Consider the following 19,575-nt stretch of genomic DNA (forward strand, 5'->3'; position numbering starts at 1 on the left):
CACAAGCTGGAATCAAGATTGCCGGGAGAAATACCAATAACCTCAGATATGCAGATGACACCACCCTTATGGCAGAAAGTGAAGAGGAACTCAAAAGCCTCTTGATGAAAGTGAAAGAGGAGAGTGAAAAATTTGGCTTAAAGCTCAACATTCAGAAAACAAAATCATGGCATCTGGTCCCATCACTTCATGGGAAATAGATGGGGAAACAGTGGAAACAGTGTCAGACGTTATTTTGGGGGGCTCCAAAATCACTGCAGATGGTGACTGCAGCCATGAAATTAAAAGACGCTTACTCCTTGGAAGGAAAGTTATGACCAACCTAGATAGCATATTCAAAAGCACAGACATTACTTTGCTGACTAAGGTCCGTCTACTCAAGGCTATGGTTTCTCCAGTAGTCATGTATGGATGTGAGAGCTGGAATGTGAAGAAGGCTGAGCGCCGAAGAATTGATGCTTTTGAACTGTGGTGTTGGAGAAGACTGTTGAGAGTCCCTTGGACTGCACGGAGATCCAACCAGTCCATTCTGAAGGAGATCAACCCTGGGATTTCTTTGGAGGGAATGATGCTGAAGCTGAAACTCCAGTACTTTGGCCACTTCATGTGAAGAGTTGACACATTGGAAAAAACTCTGATGCTGGGAGGGATTGGGGCAGGAGGAGAAGGGGATGACAGAGGATGAGATGGCTGGATGGCATCACGGGCTCGATGAACGTGAGTCTGAGTGAACTCCAGGAGTTGGTGATGGACAGGGAGACCTGGCGTGCTGTGATTCATGGGGTCCAAAGAGTCGGACATGACTGAGCGACTGAACTGAACTGAACTAGGCTAATGAACTGAAACGTTTACCGAAAACAAGACAGAGGTCTCAGCGTTCTACACTGACTGCCTAGCAACTTCTATCTCAACCCACTCTTCTAGAGATGGAGACTCTAACTGCCATTATGGGGCAAGGGGTGATGACTGATCTGGCTTCTTCGAGCTGTGTAGGGACAAGGGGATGGCAGTTAGGTTTTCCACCAGTGCGGCGATCCAGTGGATCTCGATATATCATCTTAGGCTCCATTTCCATAACCATTTGAAGTTTGATAGCTTCTATGCAGGACATTACAAAGCAAGAGAGACGATTTAGCATATAAGGGCCAAAAGGCAATGAGAGCAAAATAAGGCTTCCAGTGAGGACCAGGGGTTTCCACAAGATGGAGGCTGATATCCAGCTCCACAAGCCAGTCCCAGAAGGAGGAGCAGAATCAGCCATCTCCTGGACTTGGCTTTTCATACCTTGAAGAGAATCAGACACATTCTGTAAGAATCATGTATATGTACACAGCATTCTGTATGAATTATGGCACAGGTTCCTCCCTGTGCAGCCATTAATATATCTAATGCCATTCTATTTTGGAGGACAGCTTTGCTCAGTAAAGCTTGTTCTGAATTTAAGGCGGCAATCACCATTGTACTATCATTTAAAGCTTGTCTTGTAAAATTAGTCAAGGCTTCTACTTTGAGCATTATGTCAGTGGTGCCAAGTGATGGCACAAATATTGCAGCTAGGTAGTTATGGTGGAACCAAGATGGTGTCCAAAGGGCCCAGATAACTCTTTTAACGCAACATGCTCAGACGCACACTGCTCTATTTAGTTCTTCTCAATGTAATAATGACCTCTCAAGTGCCTTTAGATTGGACACAGGCTAATGTTCTCATTTCATGGGCACATTATTGTGCAATGTTCCAAAACTGGTCAGACTGTTAGGTCTGTGGAGCCCTACCATTATCCTCCATTCACAGACTGCTTTGGGTACTGTCACCCTTAGATAGACCTGATTTTCAAAGGTATGTCATTCTACTCAAGAAGATCAAGCCAAAGATTTAAATGTCCTTAACATGACTTTATTGACTTGGTGTAATGATATGAGTGGACTGGGACACAATTTACATTTTGATTATGATCAAACAGAAAGAGATACCTATAGCTATTATATAAAAGAAACAACCAATACTAGCAGAGAAATTAAAACTACACAATATACTGCCCAACAGATATACCAAACTTGGCACCAGGATATGTGGATAACTCCAGAAAAGGGACAATTAACAAAAATAGCTCCCATTTGTTGGGGACAAAATAATCATACTAAGTTATATCCTGACTGTACTAACCTTTAGGATTCTTACCAAAGCCTTTATGTAATCAAGCAACAATAGCAAATCACATGAGCTCAACAGATTCAGTCATATGGCCAGGGGCCAACTGGGTCACTGTAGAGGACTCATGCCACTCACTGTGTCTCCCAGGACTGCTGCTGCCAGAGCCCCAGTCCCTGCAACAGGCCACCTCTGACCTGTGCCTCCACAGGAGACCCTCAAACACACAAAGACAGGCCTGGCTCAGTCTCTGTTTTGCCTGTTTTACAAAATTATTGCTTATTGCATAATCACACATGTGACTGAGCTTTTGATAGAATGATGACATATAGTTCCATATGAGATCAATGATTGTAATAGTGTAACTCTGGACATGGGAAGAAGGAACAAGAGGGAATATTTTCCTGGACCACAAGAGGCTAGTGAGACAGGTGGTCTGGAGCCTTTTGACAGTATTAATGAGACCTAGTCTAATATTAGCAGCATATTGAGTGGCCTGTCAGTGAAATCTTTGCCAGACCTGGGAATAAGCATTCTTAGCACCGTGAAAGGGGATGAGAGAAATAAACAGTCAAGAGCAGCCTTGGGGCAAAGTCCTGGTTCCCCATCACTGGATGCACACAATATCTTTGACCTATTTTGCAATACTGAAACCCTCTGTGGGTAATGGTTTAAAATAGTGAGCTGCCCTTAGGCATGTAGACCCCAGATCAGGTGAACCTAAAGAATGACAATGTGGACTGCTGCTTACCTCACTACCAACCCATCAGAAGAATGTCCATGAGCTGATCACACCCTCTTTGAGCAATTGCTATGAAACTTCTCACTATCTTCCCCAAGTGGGGGCACATGGTTCTGAGAGCATTAGCCCACTGTGGCCCCCTTTACTTGACAAAACAGTAAAGCTATCCTTTTACACTTCACCCCAAACTCCATCTCTGAGATTTGATTTGCCACAGCTGTACAGAGAAGCTGAGCGTTCGGCATCAGGTGTTTCCTGACGCTGCTATTACTAAAATGTTTTGAACTCTCTGTGCTGACATATAAGAAACTGTTGGCCTTTTTAGACTGGACTACTTGTCTTCCAGTCTCTATTTCTCAGGCCAGTTCCCTAATGGGGAGGCATCTAACTGTGCTAAACGGGTATAACTAGACTGAGATAAGTCCATGAACGCATGCCAGCAAAGCTCTGAAAACACTAATTAGCCTTAGGACAGTTACATGTCCACTGTGATGTTTCTGGGTCTGCTTCACACCCAGAGCAAAAGGAGGACCAGCCCAGTCTGGAGCTGACAGTGCCCCAGCTGCCCATTCCAAAAAAATTCAAACCTGAGATATATCGCATCATAACTTGACCAAGAGCCAGGGACAGTCAGACCTATAACCCTGACTCCAGTAGCTCACTCTATGCACATAGGAAGACAGTGTTATCCTATACAGTCTTCCAGAAGGAATTTCCATCTTGTAATTGTTCAGAACCGACTATGTCAAGATTCACCTAAAGATACAGCTTCATTAACTCATAAAGCATGAAACCCAGAGTTGAGAGCCTTGAGAATCATGCACCAAAGTTCAGGGAATGGTCAGACAAAGAAAAACTTGGCTGAGAAGCAGAAATGTCTTTCAAAGAAAACAAGAAGAGCGTGCAGTCCCTCACTCGCCTTTCCTGGACAGCTGCCTTCTTTTGAGATGCCCAGCTCATTTGCCTGTATTCATCACAAGAGAAGCAGCTTCTAACTACCTTGCATCAGCCAGAGAAAAGGAATATCACTTTTTGGAAGGTAAATTCAGGGGACTGGTTTGGGGGTGATGAATTCCTGACAGTCCCCCAGAGTATTTCCAGTGCAAAGTATAATTTTATAAAGAAGTTTATATTTTAATCTGTCTGTAAAATCCATCTTCATGAAATTTTGTATTCTTTGAACCTTCCTGTTTCCTTCCTATAATGATCTAATGAACTTGATGGTGTATAACATTATAATCGGGCTTTAAATCAACAAGGTCTTGAATACTGGTGTTTTTTAATGGCTCAGCCTATAGAAGGTATGAAGTCATAGAATCCTAGGAATCATCTAAGCCAACCACTGGTTTTGCAACTAGAGTATACAAGGAAACAGAAGAAGTGACTAGTCCAGAGCCACACAGTGACAGAGACAGGAATTTAATCTACCCCTGACAAGTCCAGGGCTCTTGTCCCATCTCTGGTGGCCAAAATGGGACTGTATTTTGAAATTTTGATCATCCAAAAAGGGAACATTTGAAAACTATTGTAAACCTCAGAGATGAATCTCTTGGCTTCCACAATGACAGGATGAAAAGTAAAAGAGAAATCAAAAGGAAGTGGATAAAGGAATGGCTAAGTCGCTTCAGTCGTGTCCAACTCTGTGTGACCCCACAGACGGCAGCCCACCAGGCTCCCCTGTCCCTGGGATTTTCCAGGCAAGAGTACTGGAGTGGGTTGCCATTGCCTTCTCCTAAAGAATGGGGAAGAAGCCATTTATTTGTTCCTAATTTTAAGAGCTAGAGTGACAAGCCTGCTCAGAGACTGGCGTTTTGCCTTTCATGACTGCAGCAGGACCACGTAGTCAAACTGGAAAATGAGAAGACGAGGATTTGTCTTATCCAGGGTCAGTGACAGTGTACCAGCCAATCCCTGCAGCAGTTTCCTCCTGCGTGTGCCCAGAGTCACAGGGTGTTTCCTGCTGAACCTGAGTCTCCTGCAACCCACATCAGCCATTCAAAATCTTTCCTTCTGGGCTTTTCTCTGAAATTCACTCTTGATAGACGGTATATAAGGCCAGCTCCTCCAAGCAGAGAAACTCCCCCTGGCTGCCACAGGAGGCCAAGGCACTCAATAGGTAAGACTCATTGACTTAAATTTTTCCTGGTGTCTGCAAAGTTGATGATGAAATTTCCTAAAGCCTTCTGAGAAAGCTTGATACAGTAAGTCTCCTACATAGGAACCTTCAAGTTCTGAACTTTCAAAGATGGGAAGGTGCGTGCTATCAACATCAGGTGTTAGCAAAATTGCACCTTGCCCTCTGTCTCCTCTATGCTGACAGTCCTCCAGCTCTACCATCTCCCACCTCCTCTCCTTGCTCCAGTGAGTAACTCTTCTTGCCTGTTCACTAGGTGCCAGTCACTGTATGCCAGCTGTTGTACTGTCCCACTGTACTTTTCAAGGTACTGTACTGTAAGATTTCAGACGTTCTCTTGTATGTGCTTTTTATGTGTTATTTGTGTGAACAGTCTTATAAACCTATTATAGTACAGTATTATGAAGCTGATTGTGTTAGTTGGGTACCTAGGCTAACTTTGTGGGACTTATGAACAAATTAGACTTACAAATATGCTCTCAGAATGGAACTCATTCATATACAGGGGGCTTACAGTACTGGATTTGGACTTGTCATCATCCAGCATTTTCTAGTGCCAGATTCAGCTGCCACCCTGGAAGGTCATCCCTGTTCAGTGTAAGGGAGAATATTATTGAATTCATTGTGGGGAAAAGAGGCCTTTCTGAGTCTAAAAAAAGAGTCATAGAATTGTAAACTCTTAGGGCTTGAAGGTACATATTAGTCTCATCCATCCTGTTTGGGAAATAAAGCCTAAGAGAGACCATGTGTCCGACACACTCAGAAAGTTGGGGGAAAATAATACAGAATGATGCTCCATATTGTGTTCTTGAGACTGATGCAAAACAATATGATCTATAATGAAAATTTTGTGGTGTTTAAAGTGTTGTCTATCATAGCCAGGCATATCATACCTTCATCTTGTTTCTATCAGTATTATCTCATGCTATCTACAGAAGACCTGAACATCTAGTTAACCCTGAATGTCTAGTTCTAGGTGTCTCCAATGTCTTGTGGACCCTTGGTTCTTAATCAGATTTATAAATTGCAGCAGTATTTAAATGTGTTTCATCTGAGGAGAATACAGAGTGATTGAATCATGTTGTTTTTATGGAATTGGGTAACCCTGGACTTCCCAGGTGGCTCAGTGGTGTAGAATCCACCTGCCAATGCAGGAGATGCAGGTTCCATCCCTGGGTCAGGAAGCTCCCCTGGAGAAGGAAATGGCCACCCACTCCAGTTTTCTTGCCTGGGAAATTCCAAGGACAGAGGAGCCTGGCGGGCCACAGTCCATGGGGTTGCAAAGAGTCAGACACAAAAGAGGGTCTAAGCAGGCAGGCACATAACCCTATGGCTCAGGGGGATTTTTTCCTGCTGTAGGGAGCTTGATAGAGCTCTCTCTTTTCCATTTTCCTCTTGATACTGGAGCTGCTCGAAAGATCAAATAGAGTGTTCCTGGGGGTGATGGAGAGTCTGTTGGTTTCCCTTCTGGCTCATCCCACCACCTTCAACAGAGCACTTGCCATTCCTTTCTCAGGGCTTCCTGCAGCCCTTTTGGTGACTTCCCAGCAAAGTCTGAGAGCCCAGCTCTGGGAGGTCATGGTGCTCAGTGTGGTCTGTACACCAGCAGCATTGACATCACCTCCGTGCTTGTTGGAAGTGCAGGCTCTCAGGCCCCTTCTGAGTTAGAATCTGCATTTAACAAGGTCCCCCAGTGATTAGCAGCCACATTAAGGTGGGGAGAAGCCTGTTAAGGGACCACCACCACCCTCTCTCTCTGTACCATCCATATGCTGAACTCCTCTGCCCTGGGAATTTCATTCATTCAGTGTGTACGCAACACCTATTGTGTGCCAACATTAGGCTTGGGCACTGAAAGAACAGCAGACAGTTCTTGAGGAGCTCAAGGTCTGGTAGGGGAAACGCATGAAAACAGGGACAGCAAATGTGAATAAAGTACTCTGGGAAGACAGAGAAAAGAATGACCTCACTTTGCCTGGACAAATCTGGTACTCTTCACAGAGAACATGGCGTTGGGCCTGGGTTTCGAAGGATGAATAGTTTATTTGGCCAAGAAGACTTTGCATAGGAAAGACTGTGAGTAAGAGGCAGAGGACTGTGGAAGAGCCTGGCATTTGAGAGGCAGAGGTTGTGGTTTTGTCTCCAGATAATGTTTCATCTATCAGGAAAAACTTTAAGCTGTGATGCAACCCAAAGGGCCTGGAAAATGATTTCTTCCTTAAGCATGATGATAAGAACATGGGTAAATATCCAGACGTCCCAGAAGCCTCTTGGCTCTGGCTGCAGACAGTGTTCCTCTGGGATCTTTCTGCACACCTGTTTCCCAATGGCATGACCTTGTGTTTGCTCGGCCTGGTGTTCTCTCCCTCGTGCTTCCTTCACACCCACCAGGAAAGATGATCCAGAGATGAAAAATAATTTAGCTTTGGCTTTGAGGTTCCCTCCCATCACTTTTCAGTGAGAGGAATATAAAGGGGGTTTCAAGGAAAGGAGAGGAGAAATAAGTCTCCGAGGACTTTTCCCTGTTCAGATTTCTCAACTTTTATTTCTTGGCCTACGATATAGTTCTTCCTCAGTCTATCTCAGCTGATGCCCTTTTCCATAGACTAACCTTTCACTTTTTGTTTTTGATATCATGAAATACGTTAGTCATTGAAAGAATAATATAATGAATACTTGTATGTGCCTCAGCTCTCTTTAAAAATCAATGATATGGTGGCTGCCAGGGCCTGGGAGAAAGGGGGATGGGGGAGTTGGTGTTTAGTGGGTACAGAGATTCAGTTTTGCAAGATGAAATAGTTCTAAAGATCTGTTGTGCAACAGTGTGAATACACTTATCACTACTGTACTGTCTGGTTAAAATGATTAAGGTGGTACATTTTATGCTATGTGCTTTCACCACAATTTAAAATCAATGACGCTTTGATTCCAAATCATCACCTGTGTTTGTCTGAAAAGGCAGATTTCTGCTGGCTCAGTGGTGTCCCTGAATCACAAAGAGGAGGACTGTGTTTCTTCTCAAGCCCACAGAGGTGTAAGGACAGGAGCTCACTGAGGAATCAAACTGTTTTTCTCTTGGGAAGAAAACTGTGCCAGGGAGAATCCTGGCCAGAGAGGTATTTAGTCATACTTTGCCCTTTCTTTTCCTACAGTTAGCTTACAAAAAGCACATCCAACAAGATAAAAATCATTCAGGGGACCATCCAAGGCCAGAGAAAAAGTGACAGAGTGTAATGGAGGCTGAAACTACCTTAGAGACACGGTTCACCTTTTCTGGAGATTATCTGGAGAGTGTCTGGAAGACCGCCTAGGTGGTCTCTCAGGCGAAGCCCCAGAGCCACAGTTTCTCCTGGGGAGCCTTGAGTAGACACGGAGCAGCCCATCTGAGGTCGTTTCTGGAGTCTATCTATTGAATGCAGACTACAGGGGGAACTTGTGCGCTCTTATGAACAGTCTAGACACGTGATCGTTCCATCTGGACACGTGGGTGCCTCCCAGGCTGGAGCTAGAATCTCCCCAAAAGATGCTTTTGGGGTCTGTTCCACCAAACCTAATGAACACTCTGAGCCCCAAAGCCCCTCATCGGCAAACAAAGCTGCCCGATTTTAATCTGATGACTTAGTTTAAATCACGAGTTAAAGTTCATGATGAAGGCGTTGACCTAAGAGCAGGAATCTCTCCAGGCAACCTGGGACACAGCTGTGAGCTCTGTCTCAACTTTCATTTTCTTGTTCCAGCAAGTCAGTTCTTGAGGGAGGGTGAAGCCCTGCCAGGTCCTGAGGGAAGGAACTGCCTCTGAGGCTCACTCCCCTGGGGCTGGGCCACAGCAGGATGGCTTCCAGGGAGCAATACATCCTGAGGGGACAGAGGAAGGGGACCCCAAAGATGTGTTTCAGGTTTGGTAAGAGCATTTGTCACTGGTCACAAGACAAGGTCAGGATCTTGGGTCAGAATCAGACGTCCTGGATCACCTGGTCCAACCCTCTCACTCAATCAGGCCAGGGGCCCAGAGGTGTTAAGTAATCTGCCCAATATCACAGAGCTAGTAGGGCAATGCATAACTACAACTCAGGCCCTTTTGACCCCAAAGCCTGAGTCCTTTTCCTTCTACCATGGCCCCTTTTATCTCCCAGTACCTAAGCATGTGCTGGGCTGTGCTTAGTCACTCAGTTGAGTCCGACTCTTTGCAACCCCATGGACTATAGCCAGCCAGGCTTCTCCGTCCATGGGATTCTCCAGGCAAGAATACTGGAGTGGGTTACCATGCCCTTCTCCAGGGGATCTTCCCAACCAAGGGACTGAACCCAGGTCTCCCGTATAGCAGGCAGGTTCTTTACCGTCTGAGCCACCAGGGAAGCCCAAGCATGGGTCTGCACATATCAGCTTCCCAGGTGGCACGAGTGTAAAGAAACTGCCTCCCAATGAAGAAAATGAAAGAGATGAGGGTTTGATCTCTGGCTTGGGAGGATCCCCTGGAGAAGGAAATGGCAACTCACTCCAGTCTTCTTGCCTGGGAAACCCCATCGATAGGGGAGCCAGGTGGGCTACAGTCCGTGGGGTCACAAGAGTTGGACATGACTAGTGACTAAAGCACCACCAGCGTGGTCTGCACACATGGTAGATGCTTAGTTAGTTACTGCGGTTTCCCCTCCTTTGCTCTCATGTTAGGGTGTCTGGTGTTCTCTGGGTTTTCCCCGCTTTCTCATCCTCTTTCTCTGAGTCAGTCCTACCCACAGGGATTCTGCAAGGCTCACACCCTCATCCGGGGTCTTGTTTCAGCGATGTTGGTCTGTCTCCATCTTCAAGTCTTTCTGGCTTCCGTGGCCTTATTCGAGGTTGCAGCATCTGACACAATTGGTAAGTGGCACCCTGCATTGGTTTCCTGGGGCTGCGGTTACACAGGACCACAATCTGGGTGGTTTAAGACAAGAGAATTTCGTCTCCTCCAGTTCAGGAGGCTAGAAGTCCAAAATCAAGGTGTTAGTGGCCCATGCTGCTCTAAAGGCTCAAGGGGAGAATCCTTCCTTGCCTCTTCCAGCCTCTGGTGGCTCCCAGCCATCCTTGACTTACAGCTGCATCACTCCAACTCCAGCCTGCTTCTCTGGGGGGTCCTCTTGTGTGTCCTTGCCCCTTGTGATAAAGCCACTAGTCAGCAGATATAGAGCACCGTCTAATCCCGGGCCCTTATTCCTTCCTCTTAAAGTCACATTCTAAGGTTTTAGTTGGACATGTATTTTGGAGGGACACTATTTAAGCCACTATACTCCCCTTGTTCAAAGACTTCATCCTGATTCCCCCACCACTCCAGACCCTAACATGAACGAAAACAAGGAAACCCACCTCTACTCTAAGCCGTCTCCTTCCCTACCTCGGGATCCTGATGACCAGCTAAGCCCTTTGAGGGACTTGCTTATGGGTCCACCTCACCAAGAACCAAACAAATCCCACAGTCCAGTATCCAGATCCGATCTGAGTGGTCAGACACCTTGATCCCATCACTGGATCCAGGCAGCCCTCTATATCCGCAGGTTCTGCGTCAGCAGATTCAATCATCAGTAGATTGAAAGTATTTTATTTTTAAGATTCCAAGGACTTCCCTGGTGATCCAGTGGCTAAGATTCCATACTCCCAGTGCTGGGGATCTGGGTTTGATCACTGCTCAAGGAACTAGATCCCACATGCCGCAGCTAGAAGTTCACATGCCGCAACTAAAGAGGCTACATGTTGCAACTGGCACAGCCAAATAAATTAATTTTTTAAAAAAGATTCCAGAAAACACCCCTTCAAAAAAAATGCACTCTGGCAGCTATTTACATGACATTTACATTGCATTAAGTATTATAAGTTATCTAGAAATGATAACTTATGATTTAAAGTATATAGGATGATACGATAGATTTACAAATACATTTTATATAAAGGACATGAGCATTCTGGGGGTTCCTGGAACAAATCCTCTGTGGATACTGAGGGATGACTGTATTCTAGTGGACTCCTAAAGAGCGATATTAATACCCTATTGAGGAGGATCAGAGAGTATTCTTCTCATTCTTGGCTTTTCCAACTGGGGGATGTTTCCTAATCTTGATCTCTTCCTGCTCAGATTTGAGGAGTGGGGATAATAGCAGAGAAAGAGGGGGACAGAGCAAACGGCTTCTCCAAAGAGTGGCGTCTGATACCTTGCTCCTTGTTTCCCTGCTCCAAGCACAGGCCGCCAGCACCACTACCATCTCTGATGCTGTGAGTAAGGTCAAGACCCAGGTCAACAAGGCTTTCCTGGATTCCCGGACCAGGTGGGTGAGACACACACACCACGTGCGTTCCTTCCTGGGCTTCCTGTTCAGGACAAGTGCGTCTAGACCAGCCCTGACAGGCAGTAAGCCAAAGCAATTATACAGCCTGCCCTCCCACCCCTCACCTGCGAGCAGGGGCCAAGCAGGAGCAAGAGCCCGCAGCTCCTAAAGTCGTCAGCCTCGAAGTTTCCTTGAAGGGGATGACTCATCTGATCCCATGAGCACTTTCTTTCCTGTAGTTGAGTGATTCCTTGGGTCATGCCTTCCAAGGTCTCAGAAAACCGGTCAGTAGTTTTTCGTTCGTTCAGCATGACTTAGATCAAGTCCTTAGGAACAGAAATTGAGATCTGCATTCACATACAGGTGACTTACTGGGAAGCACTCTCAGGAAGCTCTAGTGGAGCGAAGGAGTGAGGCCAGATGGGTAAAAAGAAGGCCAATAAGCAGGGATGTGGTTTAAGGTCCAGCCCCAGCTGACCCTGCAGGGAGATCCAGAGTGTGGGCTGTATCTCAGAGCCTGTCCTACCTCGAGCAAGGGAGCAGAGCATTCACCTGCCAAGGGTGTCCTTGGCTCAGCCACATGTGCTGCAAGCTTGGTACTGGGGCTGGGGTGGGGGCGGCCAGAGGATGTCGCACACTGTGTGACTCCCAGGCATTCCAGACCGGCAGCTCCCCTGACTCAGAAGCCATTGCCCAAGAAAGTTAGAGGCAGGAGCCATCAGCAGCAGCTGCACCCGCAGCAGCCAGTGGAGGGGCCCAAAGGCACTCGGGGAACATACAGGACACCGGCAGAGTCAGCTACCTCCCAACCCCGTGCAGGGGCTGGGCTTCCCAGAATAAGCAGTGCAGACTGTGTCCCTGCCCTCAGGAAGCACATGCTGGTGCCAGAGAGGCAGACAAACCAGGTAATCACTTCACGGAGCTGAAAACCACCTTGCTCATCCCTCTTGCTGTCTCTTTACTGAACTTGGGGTTTCACTACCCCTTGGCTCTTGCATAAACTCTCAAGAGGTCCCCCAACTTCTTGGCTGACTTTTAGAGGACAAGATATGCTCTGATCTCTTCTAGTCCCAAGAACAGCATCCTTTCAAGAACTCGAATATCAGCAGAAGAAGATGAAGCCCCGAGCCTCTCACTTTCCTCTGCTCAGAGCTGTTGTAGATGTCAGAGAGAAGGAAGGGTCCACGATCTGTCGTCCGTCTTTCCTGGGCTTCTTGCCATCCCCCAGCCCAGGTTTCTGACTTAGGGGTTAAGCTGAGGGGAGGAAGGAGAGATATAGGATGACAAAGCCTAAATCACTTGGATAATGTAGTGCCTGGAGGTGGGGTGGGGAGATCAGAAGTCCTTCCCTCCTTGGGCACTTTCGGCTCTCACACGCTCTGCTGCCAAGTCTCTGACCCAGAGAAGTATCTGACCAATAGTTCACAGCTCCAAGCTGCAGCCCGGGAGCTTGTGGCTCCCTCCCTAGTCCCTCACGTATCACCTTGACCCAGGTCCCCTTTAAAGAGGCTCCAGAAGACCAAACAGTTTTTCAATGCAGGACCCTGGTGTGTCTCCCTTTGCCTGGCAAAGCAATAAGATTATCCTTTTCTACTTTACCCAAAACTGTCTCCGGGATTTGATTTGGGACCACTGTACAGGGAGGGGCTTCCCAGGTGGCTCAATGGTAAGGAATCTACCTGCCAACGCAGGAGACGCTGGTTCCATCCCTGGGTCAGGAAGATCCCCTGAAGAAGGAAACGGCAACCCACTCCAGTATTCTTGCCTGGAGAATCCCATGGACCAAAAAAAAAAAAAAAAAACAAACAGAGCCTGGTGGGCTACAGTCCCTGGGTCACAAAGAGTCAGATATAACTGAGCGTACGCGCAGAGGGCTGAAAGCTTTGCCCTGCCACTGGAGACTGTGTGGATTCAGGGCCCCGCGCCGGCCTGTCTGGCTTACTCTGCTATTAGGTGCACAGTGCCAGCCACCTCCTCTTTTCTTGTTTTCTTTCGGCTCATTGGGCAGGTGTCAGCCACCAGCCACAACTCCAGGACACACCGCAGCACCCTCTTCTTTTTCACTTTTTTTAAAATTAATTTTTATTGGCGTATAGTTGCTTTACAATGTTGTGTTAGTTTCTGCTGTATAGCACAGTGAATCAGCTATATGTGTCATATATCCACTCCTTTCTGGATTTCCTTCCCAATTAGGTCACCAGAGGTCATTGAGTAGAGGCCCCTGTGCTATACCCTTCGTTCTCATTAGTTACCTATTTACATAAGGTGTATATATATCAGTCCCAGTCTTCCAATTTGTAACCTCCTCCCCCTTGGTATCCATAAGTTTGTTCTCTACATCTTGACTCTGTTTCTGCTTTGCCAATAAGCTCATCTGTGCTGGTTTTCTAGATTCCACATGTAAGTGATATTATACAATATTTGTTTTCCCTCTCTCTGATTTACCTCACTCTGTATGACAAGGGTAAAAATCTGTCTCTAGGTAAAAATATGGAACCTTTCACAAATTTGCTTGTCATCCTTGTGCAGGGGCCATGCTAATCCCTTCTGCATAGTCCCAATTTTAGGATATATGCTGCCAAAGTGAGCACCTGTCCTCCTTGTAAGAACCTTATCACGGGACTGAGAGCAAAGAGGAAGCCCCACAGTGGTGGGAGGGAAATGTCTGGTATTTCAGCCACTGTCTCCCAATGAACCTTGTCTCTCCCTAACGTCAACCCTTTTATAGCCCAAGGTAGGGGTACACTAAAAGCCACAAAATCTGTGTTCAGCACCTCCTTTTTGAGTCATGCTGGCCAGGATGAGCAGCCCTGCCTTGGAACTCATCCCCACTGGTTAGCTCCTGGATTTGGGGACCTCATGGAGGCATAATTAAACATTTTGTTCACAAGCAAACAATCCAGCGCCCCACAAACTGTGATGAGGACAATGAAGGAAATAAACAGAGCAGTGGCTGCTACTCTAGTTGTAGGGAGCAGGGAAGCCTGTTGGAGGATGAGAAGGAACAGGTCATGTAGCGAGCCAGGGGCTAGCATTACAGGGCCTGGGGGCAGTGCAGGAAAGAGCTTTGGGTGCTAAGGACACGGAAAGAAGGCCATGCTGGTGGTGGCGGTAGGAAAAGAGGACACACAGGTGGAGCCTGAGAGGCAGAGGGTCAGAGGCAGAGCAGCGGCTTGGAGGGGCTGGGGGAGAAGGGGAGGGATCAGGCATGACAGTTCATGGGTGTGGGGTCTCCTTTGCAGGTGATGAAAATATTTGGGAGCTAGACAGAGGCAAAGCTCGCATAATGCCATGAGCATGTACGCTATAAGACCATGGATTCAGGTACGCCGCAGGGTGAGCCAAGAAAGTGCTTAAATCAGAGTAGCCTGGTCTGCTTTTCATTCGAAAAAGCTCCCTCCTGCAGCCAGGTGGAGAATGGATGGGAGGAGGACAGGAGGGGAGGCAGTAGTCTGCTGCAAGCTTCCAGATGGGGGAGGGTGACGACTAGGAGGAGGGCAGAGGCCTGGAGATGGAAAAAGAGTTCCTCCACAGCCCTGCCTGCTCCCCTGGAGCCCAGGTCGGCCTGCTTGTCCAAGTCACCCCTCCGGCTGAGACACCAGGCCCCTGCGTGCTAGAAGTAGAGTTAACAACTTGATCCACAGGGACAGGCCAGGAGTCACAGCCTGTGAAGTGTATCCCAAAAGCAAGGTTGTCTTCCTGAGAGTTTGAGCCACTTTCAAAATTTCAGAGTCTTCGAGCCGTAAAGATCATCTCACAGGACCCCTCATCTCACACAGGAGTGGGGAGAGGGTTCTCATGCAGGTCTTCACCCACCTCACCTGTTTAGTAGTAAAAGTCTATTTCCTCTGTTTTTCCAGACTGACTACATTCTATTGACCTGTCTTCAATTCTGTCTTCTTATGTCCACCTAACTGCTGGGTCTAGCCAACAAGCTTTTTATTTCAGTTAGGGTGTTTTCAGGTCTCTAATTTCGACTTGTTTTCTTTTAATAAATTCTACTCTTTCTTTCAAACTTTAAACTTTTTATTTTGTAGTGGGGTATATAGCCAATTAACCATGTCGTGCTCGTTTCAGATGAACCGCAAAGGGACTCAGCCATACATAGTAAATTCTACTTTTATGAAATGGTCTGGGTTTGTTTGTTTTTTTTTTTTTTCCATTTAAGAAAAACTTAAAATTGATTATTGAACCATTTTAATGGCAGCGGATTTTAAATCATTTTAAAATCTTTATCAGATGTCTCCAGCATCTGGTTCACGCCACTATTGGCATCAGTTGGTTGCCCCCAAGGCTTACTGAGGGGAGGGTTTCCACAGTCAGGGGCTCCTCAGTCGGAATCGTACATCCGGGGACGTAAGCGTATTTGGTTTCCCCCAACTGAGCCGGAAGCCGCCAATACAGCGGCAACTCTCTGATTCTAATTCAGGAAGCTCTCAGGTCCATCCGCCTGCCTTCCCTTAGAACCAGACTTAACCAAGCTTAAAGACACACTGCAGCTTCCTCCTCCCAGAGGCGGTTTTCCAGAGGCATCCGAGGAGAGCTGAGTAAAGACACCAAGAGCACAGACGTGGGGGGCTCCTGCTTGCTGCCCACACCCCCATGTCTCCCCCACTGCTCTCCACTGTAGGCTGAAGACGGCCTTGAGCTCTGAGGCACCCACCACCCGACAGCTCTCGGAGTACTTCAAGCACGCCAAGGGCCGCACCCGCACGGCCATTCGCAACGGGCAGGTGTGGGAGGAGTCCTTAAAGAGGCTGAGGCGGGACACAACCCTGACCAACGTCACAGGTACGGAAATCCCACCAGCCCCCCAAGGGCAGGAAGGACTCTTCTTTCTCCCTGCGGGAAAGAGCAGAAGCCATCAAGACTGCAGTTCCTGTTGAGAGCCCTCTTTTCTCCCTCAGAGCAAGGAGGGGCTGGGAGGACAGCCAGGTCAGTGCTCTTTCGGCAGAGAAAGGAACTCGGGCCCAGAAAGGTCACACTGCCAGCTCCAAATGAGGCGACATTCGTGCCCTTTGGCATAATACCAGCTGTAAGGCCTCTGCCCAGAGGAAGGACTAAAGTCAGTAAACACGGGCTCCCTGTCTCAAACCACAGTGCACCACTTCCGCCTGTGAAAAGGACATTTAAGCCACCTGTGTCAGGGGAGATTTACTGGGATTATGTCACGGGTGAGGAACTGTCCCTCTTGTTCTGGGTCCTGTGGAGCTGAAACAATGGGCTTGCCAATTGATCATGAGCTCCTCAACCCCTCCACCCCACCCCTGGCCAAATGTCACAGTTCATGGACCGTCATGGAGGAAGGGGATTGATCTTGACGGAAGGAAGAGACTGCAGGTTCTTGCTGGGAAAATTTCAAGTGAGGGAAGATACCTGGCCTAGGACATGGGCAAATTCCAAAGTTCCCAAAGGAAGGAAGGAAACCAGGACAAGGTAGGGAGGAGAAGGGAGCGCTTTGAACTCGATGAGACTCAAAAGGTGCTGGGGCTTGAACCTTGGCCCCTGCCCATTTCTGCAGATGAGCCCCCTGAAGAAGCCCCCCAGGGCTGGATCCCCCTGACTCCTTTTCCCTGCAGGTACCAGGATGGAATAGACTGCTCTAGGACTTGGCCGGCTCTCTCTTCTGAGGCCTCATGAAGACCTCTGATGCCTGAAACTCCCCAGTGTTACCCCCTCAAGACCACAGCGTTCCTCACTTTAAAATGGCCTATCCCTTCCCAATATCTTTCCCATTTAGATTCCTGTGTGCTTAGTACTTTAGAGGTCAGTGGAACTTTTTTACTTTTTTTTCTTTTTTACGCAATGCCATCTGGCGTCTGAGATCTTAGTTCCCCAAACAGGGTTGAACTCTCACCCCCTATGGTGGAAGTGTGGAGTCTAAACCACTGGACCACCAGGGACATACCCATCAGTGGAGCTTTAGAAGAAAAGCAGTCTTATCAAACTAACTTATACTAACATGCACCTAACCTCTCAGGGGGTACTTTTATTCTAAAAGAAAACCCCGTTGATTCAAATGATCTGATAGACCAAGAATTACTAACAGTTCTGGAGAGATTACTAATCTGTGCCGCCTTGGGCAAGTCTTGGGAACCCTTTGGTCTCCGTTTCTTCTCTGTAAAATGAGAATTAAAAGTTTTACCGTAACGAGTTGTCAGGGTTAAAGGTGAAACCCCCTGAGAAACGCTTGCTTAGAATGTAAAATGTATTCTTCCAAAAATCAAGTTCAAAAGATGAACCTCCCCTCCGGGCCTCGGAATGGAGGAAGAACCCAGGCACGGAAAGAATAGAGGGTTTTCTGACACCACCTTGCCCTGTGGCGTCTCTTCTCTTTCAGACCCTAGCCTGGACTTGACTGCACTCTCCTGGGAGGTGGGCTGCGGTGCCCCGGTTCCTCTGGTGAAATGTGATGAAAACAGCCCTTACCGCACCATCACGGGAGACTGTAACAACAGGTGAGCGGCAGTGGGGGTGTGTAGTGGGCAGCGTGGCCCACCTGCCCCGCCCAGCCCAGCCAGGGCCTTGGCCCCTTGGGCACTACGGGCAGGACTCCCGCGGCCTCACCCTCCCGGGCCAGCGTCCCGCTGGAATCCTTTCTGTTGGAACCCGCCTCACTTTCCCAACTTGTCTAAAGAGACCACCGTAGATCCGGCTGGAAGGAGCGCCTTTCCCGAGGGCGGAGGAGCCCGCAGCCTTCGGGGATGGGAGTGGTCCAGACCACCTCACACTTGAGAGGCACCTCCTCCGCATCCAGTCTCCCTGGGGCAGAGGCTCCCGTCCTTCCCGGGGGGATCCCCGTGGGGTGTGCGGAGAAGCAGACCCGGGAGCCAGCCGGCCGAGGCTGAGGGCCCGCCTTGCCGTTTCAGGAGGAGCCCCGCGCTGGGCGCCGCCAACAGGGCGCTGGCGCGCTGGCTGCCGGCGGAGTACGAGGACGGGCTCGCCGTGCCCTTCGGCTGGACGCAGAGGAAGACGCGCAACGGCTTCCGCGTCCCGCTGGTGAGCGCGGCCGCGGGGAGGGGGCGAGCCCCGAGCTGGCGCGGGGACATGCAGTCAGAGGGGAAGGGAGGCGCCCCCCTAAGTACCCGAGGAGAGGACGCAGACACAGGCGCGAGGAGAGACAGACGCGCGGCAGAACCACACCCGGGGAGACGGCGATGGGAACTCGCTCCCTCGTGGTGTTCCGGAAAACGCCACTAGAGGGCTGCAGATCCCGCGTCCCGAGCCCAGCCACGTGGTGGGCACGGCCCAGTCGCCATCAAGCCAAGTACCCCGGGGTCTCCCGGGCAGATGGCCTCCCTGCGCCATCCTGCTGGCGCTTGTCCAACCGCAGCCCCTGGAGTGCATCAGCTGTTGTTTGCCTGGAGGTCCCATCTATTGACCTCATCTGAGTTGGCAGGCCCTCCCCAGAGCCCCTCTGTTCCTGTTTCCAGACACCTGGCACTTCCTCCGTGGCATTTACTTAAGGGACAGCCTGTCTTTTTTTCCCTCTTTGAGTGGAAAGGGCATTGGCCTTGAAACCATCAAGTCATACAGACCTGGCCCTTTGTAGCTGCAGGACGTGGGTGAGTTGCTCTCACCCTTCTTGGACTCAGAATGGGAGTAATGCCACCCACTTCAGAGCTTGTCCTGAAGAGGAAGTGTACCTGTTACGTCATGGGTACTCAGTATACTGTGTTCAATCTGAATCTTCAAAGCACCTTTTCTTCCCTCTCCTTCTGCCTCCATCTTGTAGGCCCGTGAGGTATCCAACAAAATTGTAGGCTACCTGGACGAAGAGGGTGTTCTAGACCAAAACAGGTCCCTGCTCTTCATGCAGTGGGGTCAAATTGTGGACCACGACCTGGACTTCGCCCCGGAAACGGAACTGGGGAGCAGCGAGCACTCCAAAGTCCAGTGTGAGGAGTACTGTATCCAGGGAGACAACTGCTTCCCCATCATGGTAGGCCCCTGCAGCGGGGGGCCCCTGGCAAACTGCTTGCATCCCCGGTGTAGCAGGTGTTCCCAGCCCATCAGCCAGGACCTCCTGGAGATCTTGAATGCTGATCTGACAGCTTCCCAAGCCTCTCATTCTATTCATTCATTTGCCCACTTATTTAGTAAATAGACATCCATCATCTGCCATCATCAGGGAACACACTAAGCACCTGAGATTCAAAGGTGAACGAGACAGCATCCCTTCCCTCGAGGGCAGAGGACCTGTGTGGGAAATAGACAAGTAATCACTAGTGGCAAAACTGGGAAGCTCTGGAGAGAG

The 19,575-nt window shown here is 48.6% G+C and overlaps 1 protein-coding gene across 5 annotated transcripts in view; it reads left to right on the forward strand.

Moving 5' to 3' along the window:
• Positions 3,825–19,575, forward strand: part of LPO (lactoperoxidase) — a 31,136-nt gene continuing 15,385 nt past the window's right edge. Inside the window, exons 1-7 of one of the 5 annotated variants that reach the window (XM_018063559.1) lie at positions 3,825–3,930; positions 9,805–9,882; positions 11,231–11,318; positions 15,949–16,109; positions 17,659–17,776; positions 18,188–18,317; positions 19,054–19,260. In XM_018063559.1, the coding sequence (XP_017919048.1) occupies positions 9,807–9,882; positions 11,231–11,318; positions 15,949–16,109; positions 17,659–17,776; positions 18,188–18,317; positions 19,054–19,260 (780 nt within the window). In that variant the 5' untranslated portion in view covers positions 3,825–3,930; positions 9,805–9,806. 5 annotated transcript variants of the gene reach the window in all.

The sequence above is a fragment of the Capra hircus genome, chromosome 19, assembly GCF_001704415.2.
Source record: "Capra hircus breed San Clemente chromosome 19, ASM170441v1, whole genome shotgun sequence".
Taxonomy (NCBI): domain Eukaryota; kingdom Metazoa; phylum Chordata; class Mammalia; order Artiodactyla; family Bovidae; genus Capra; species Capra hircus.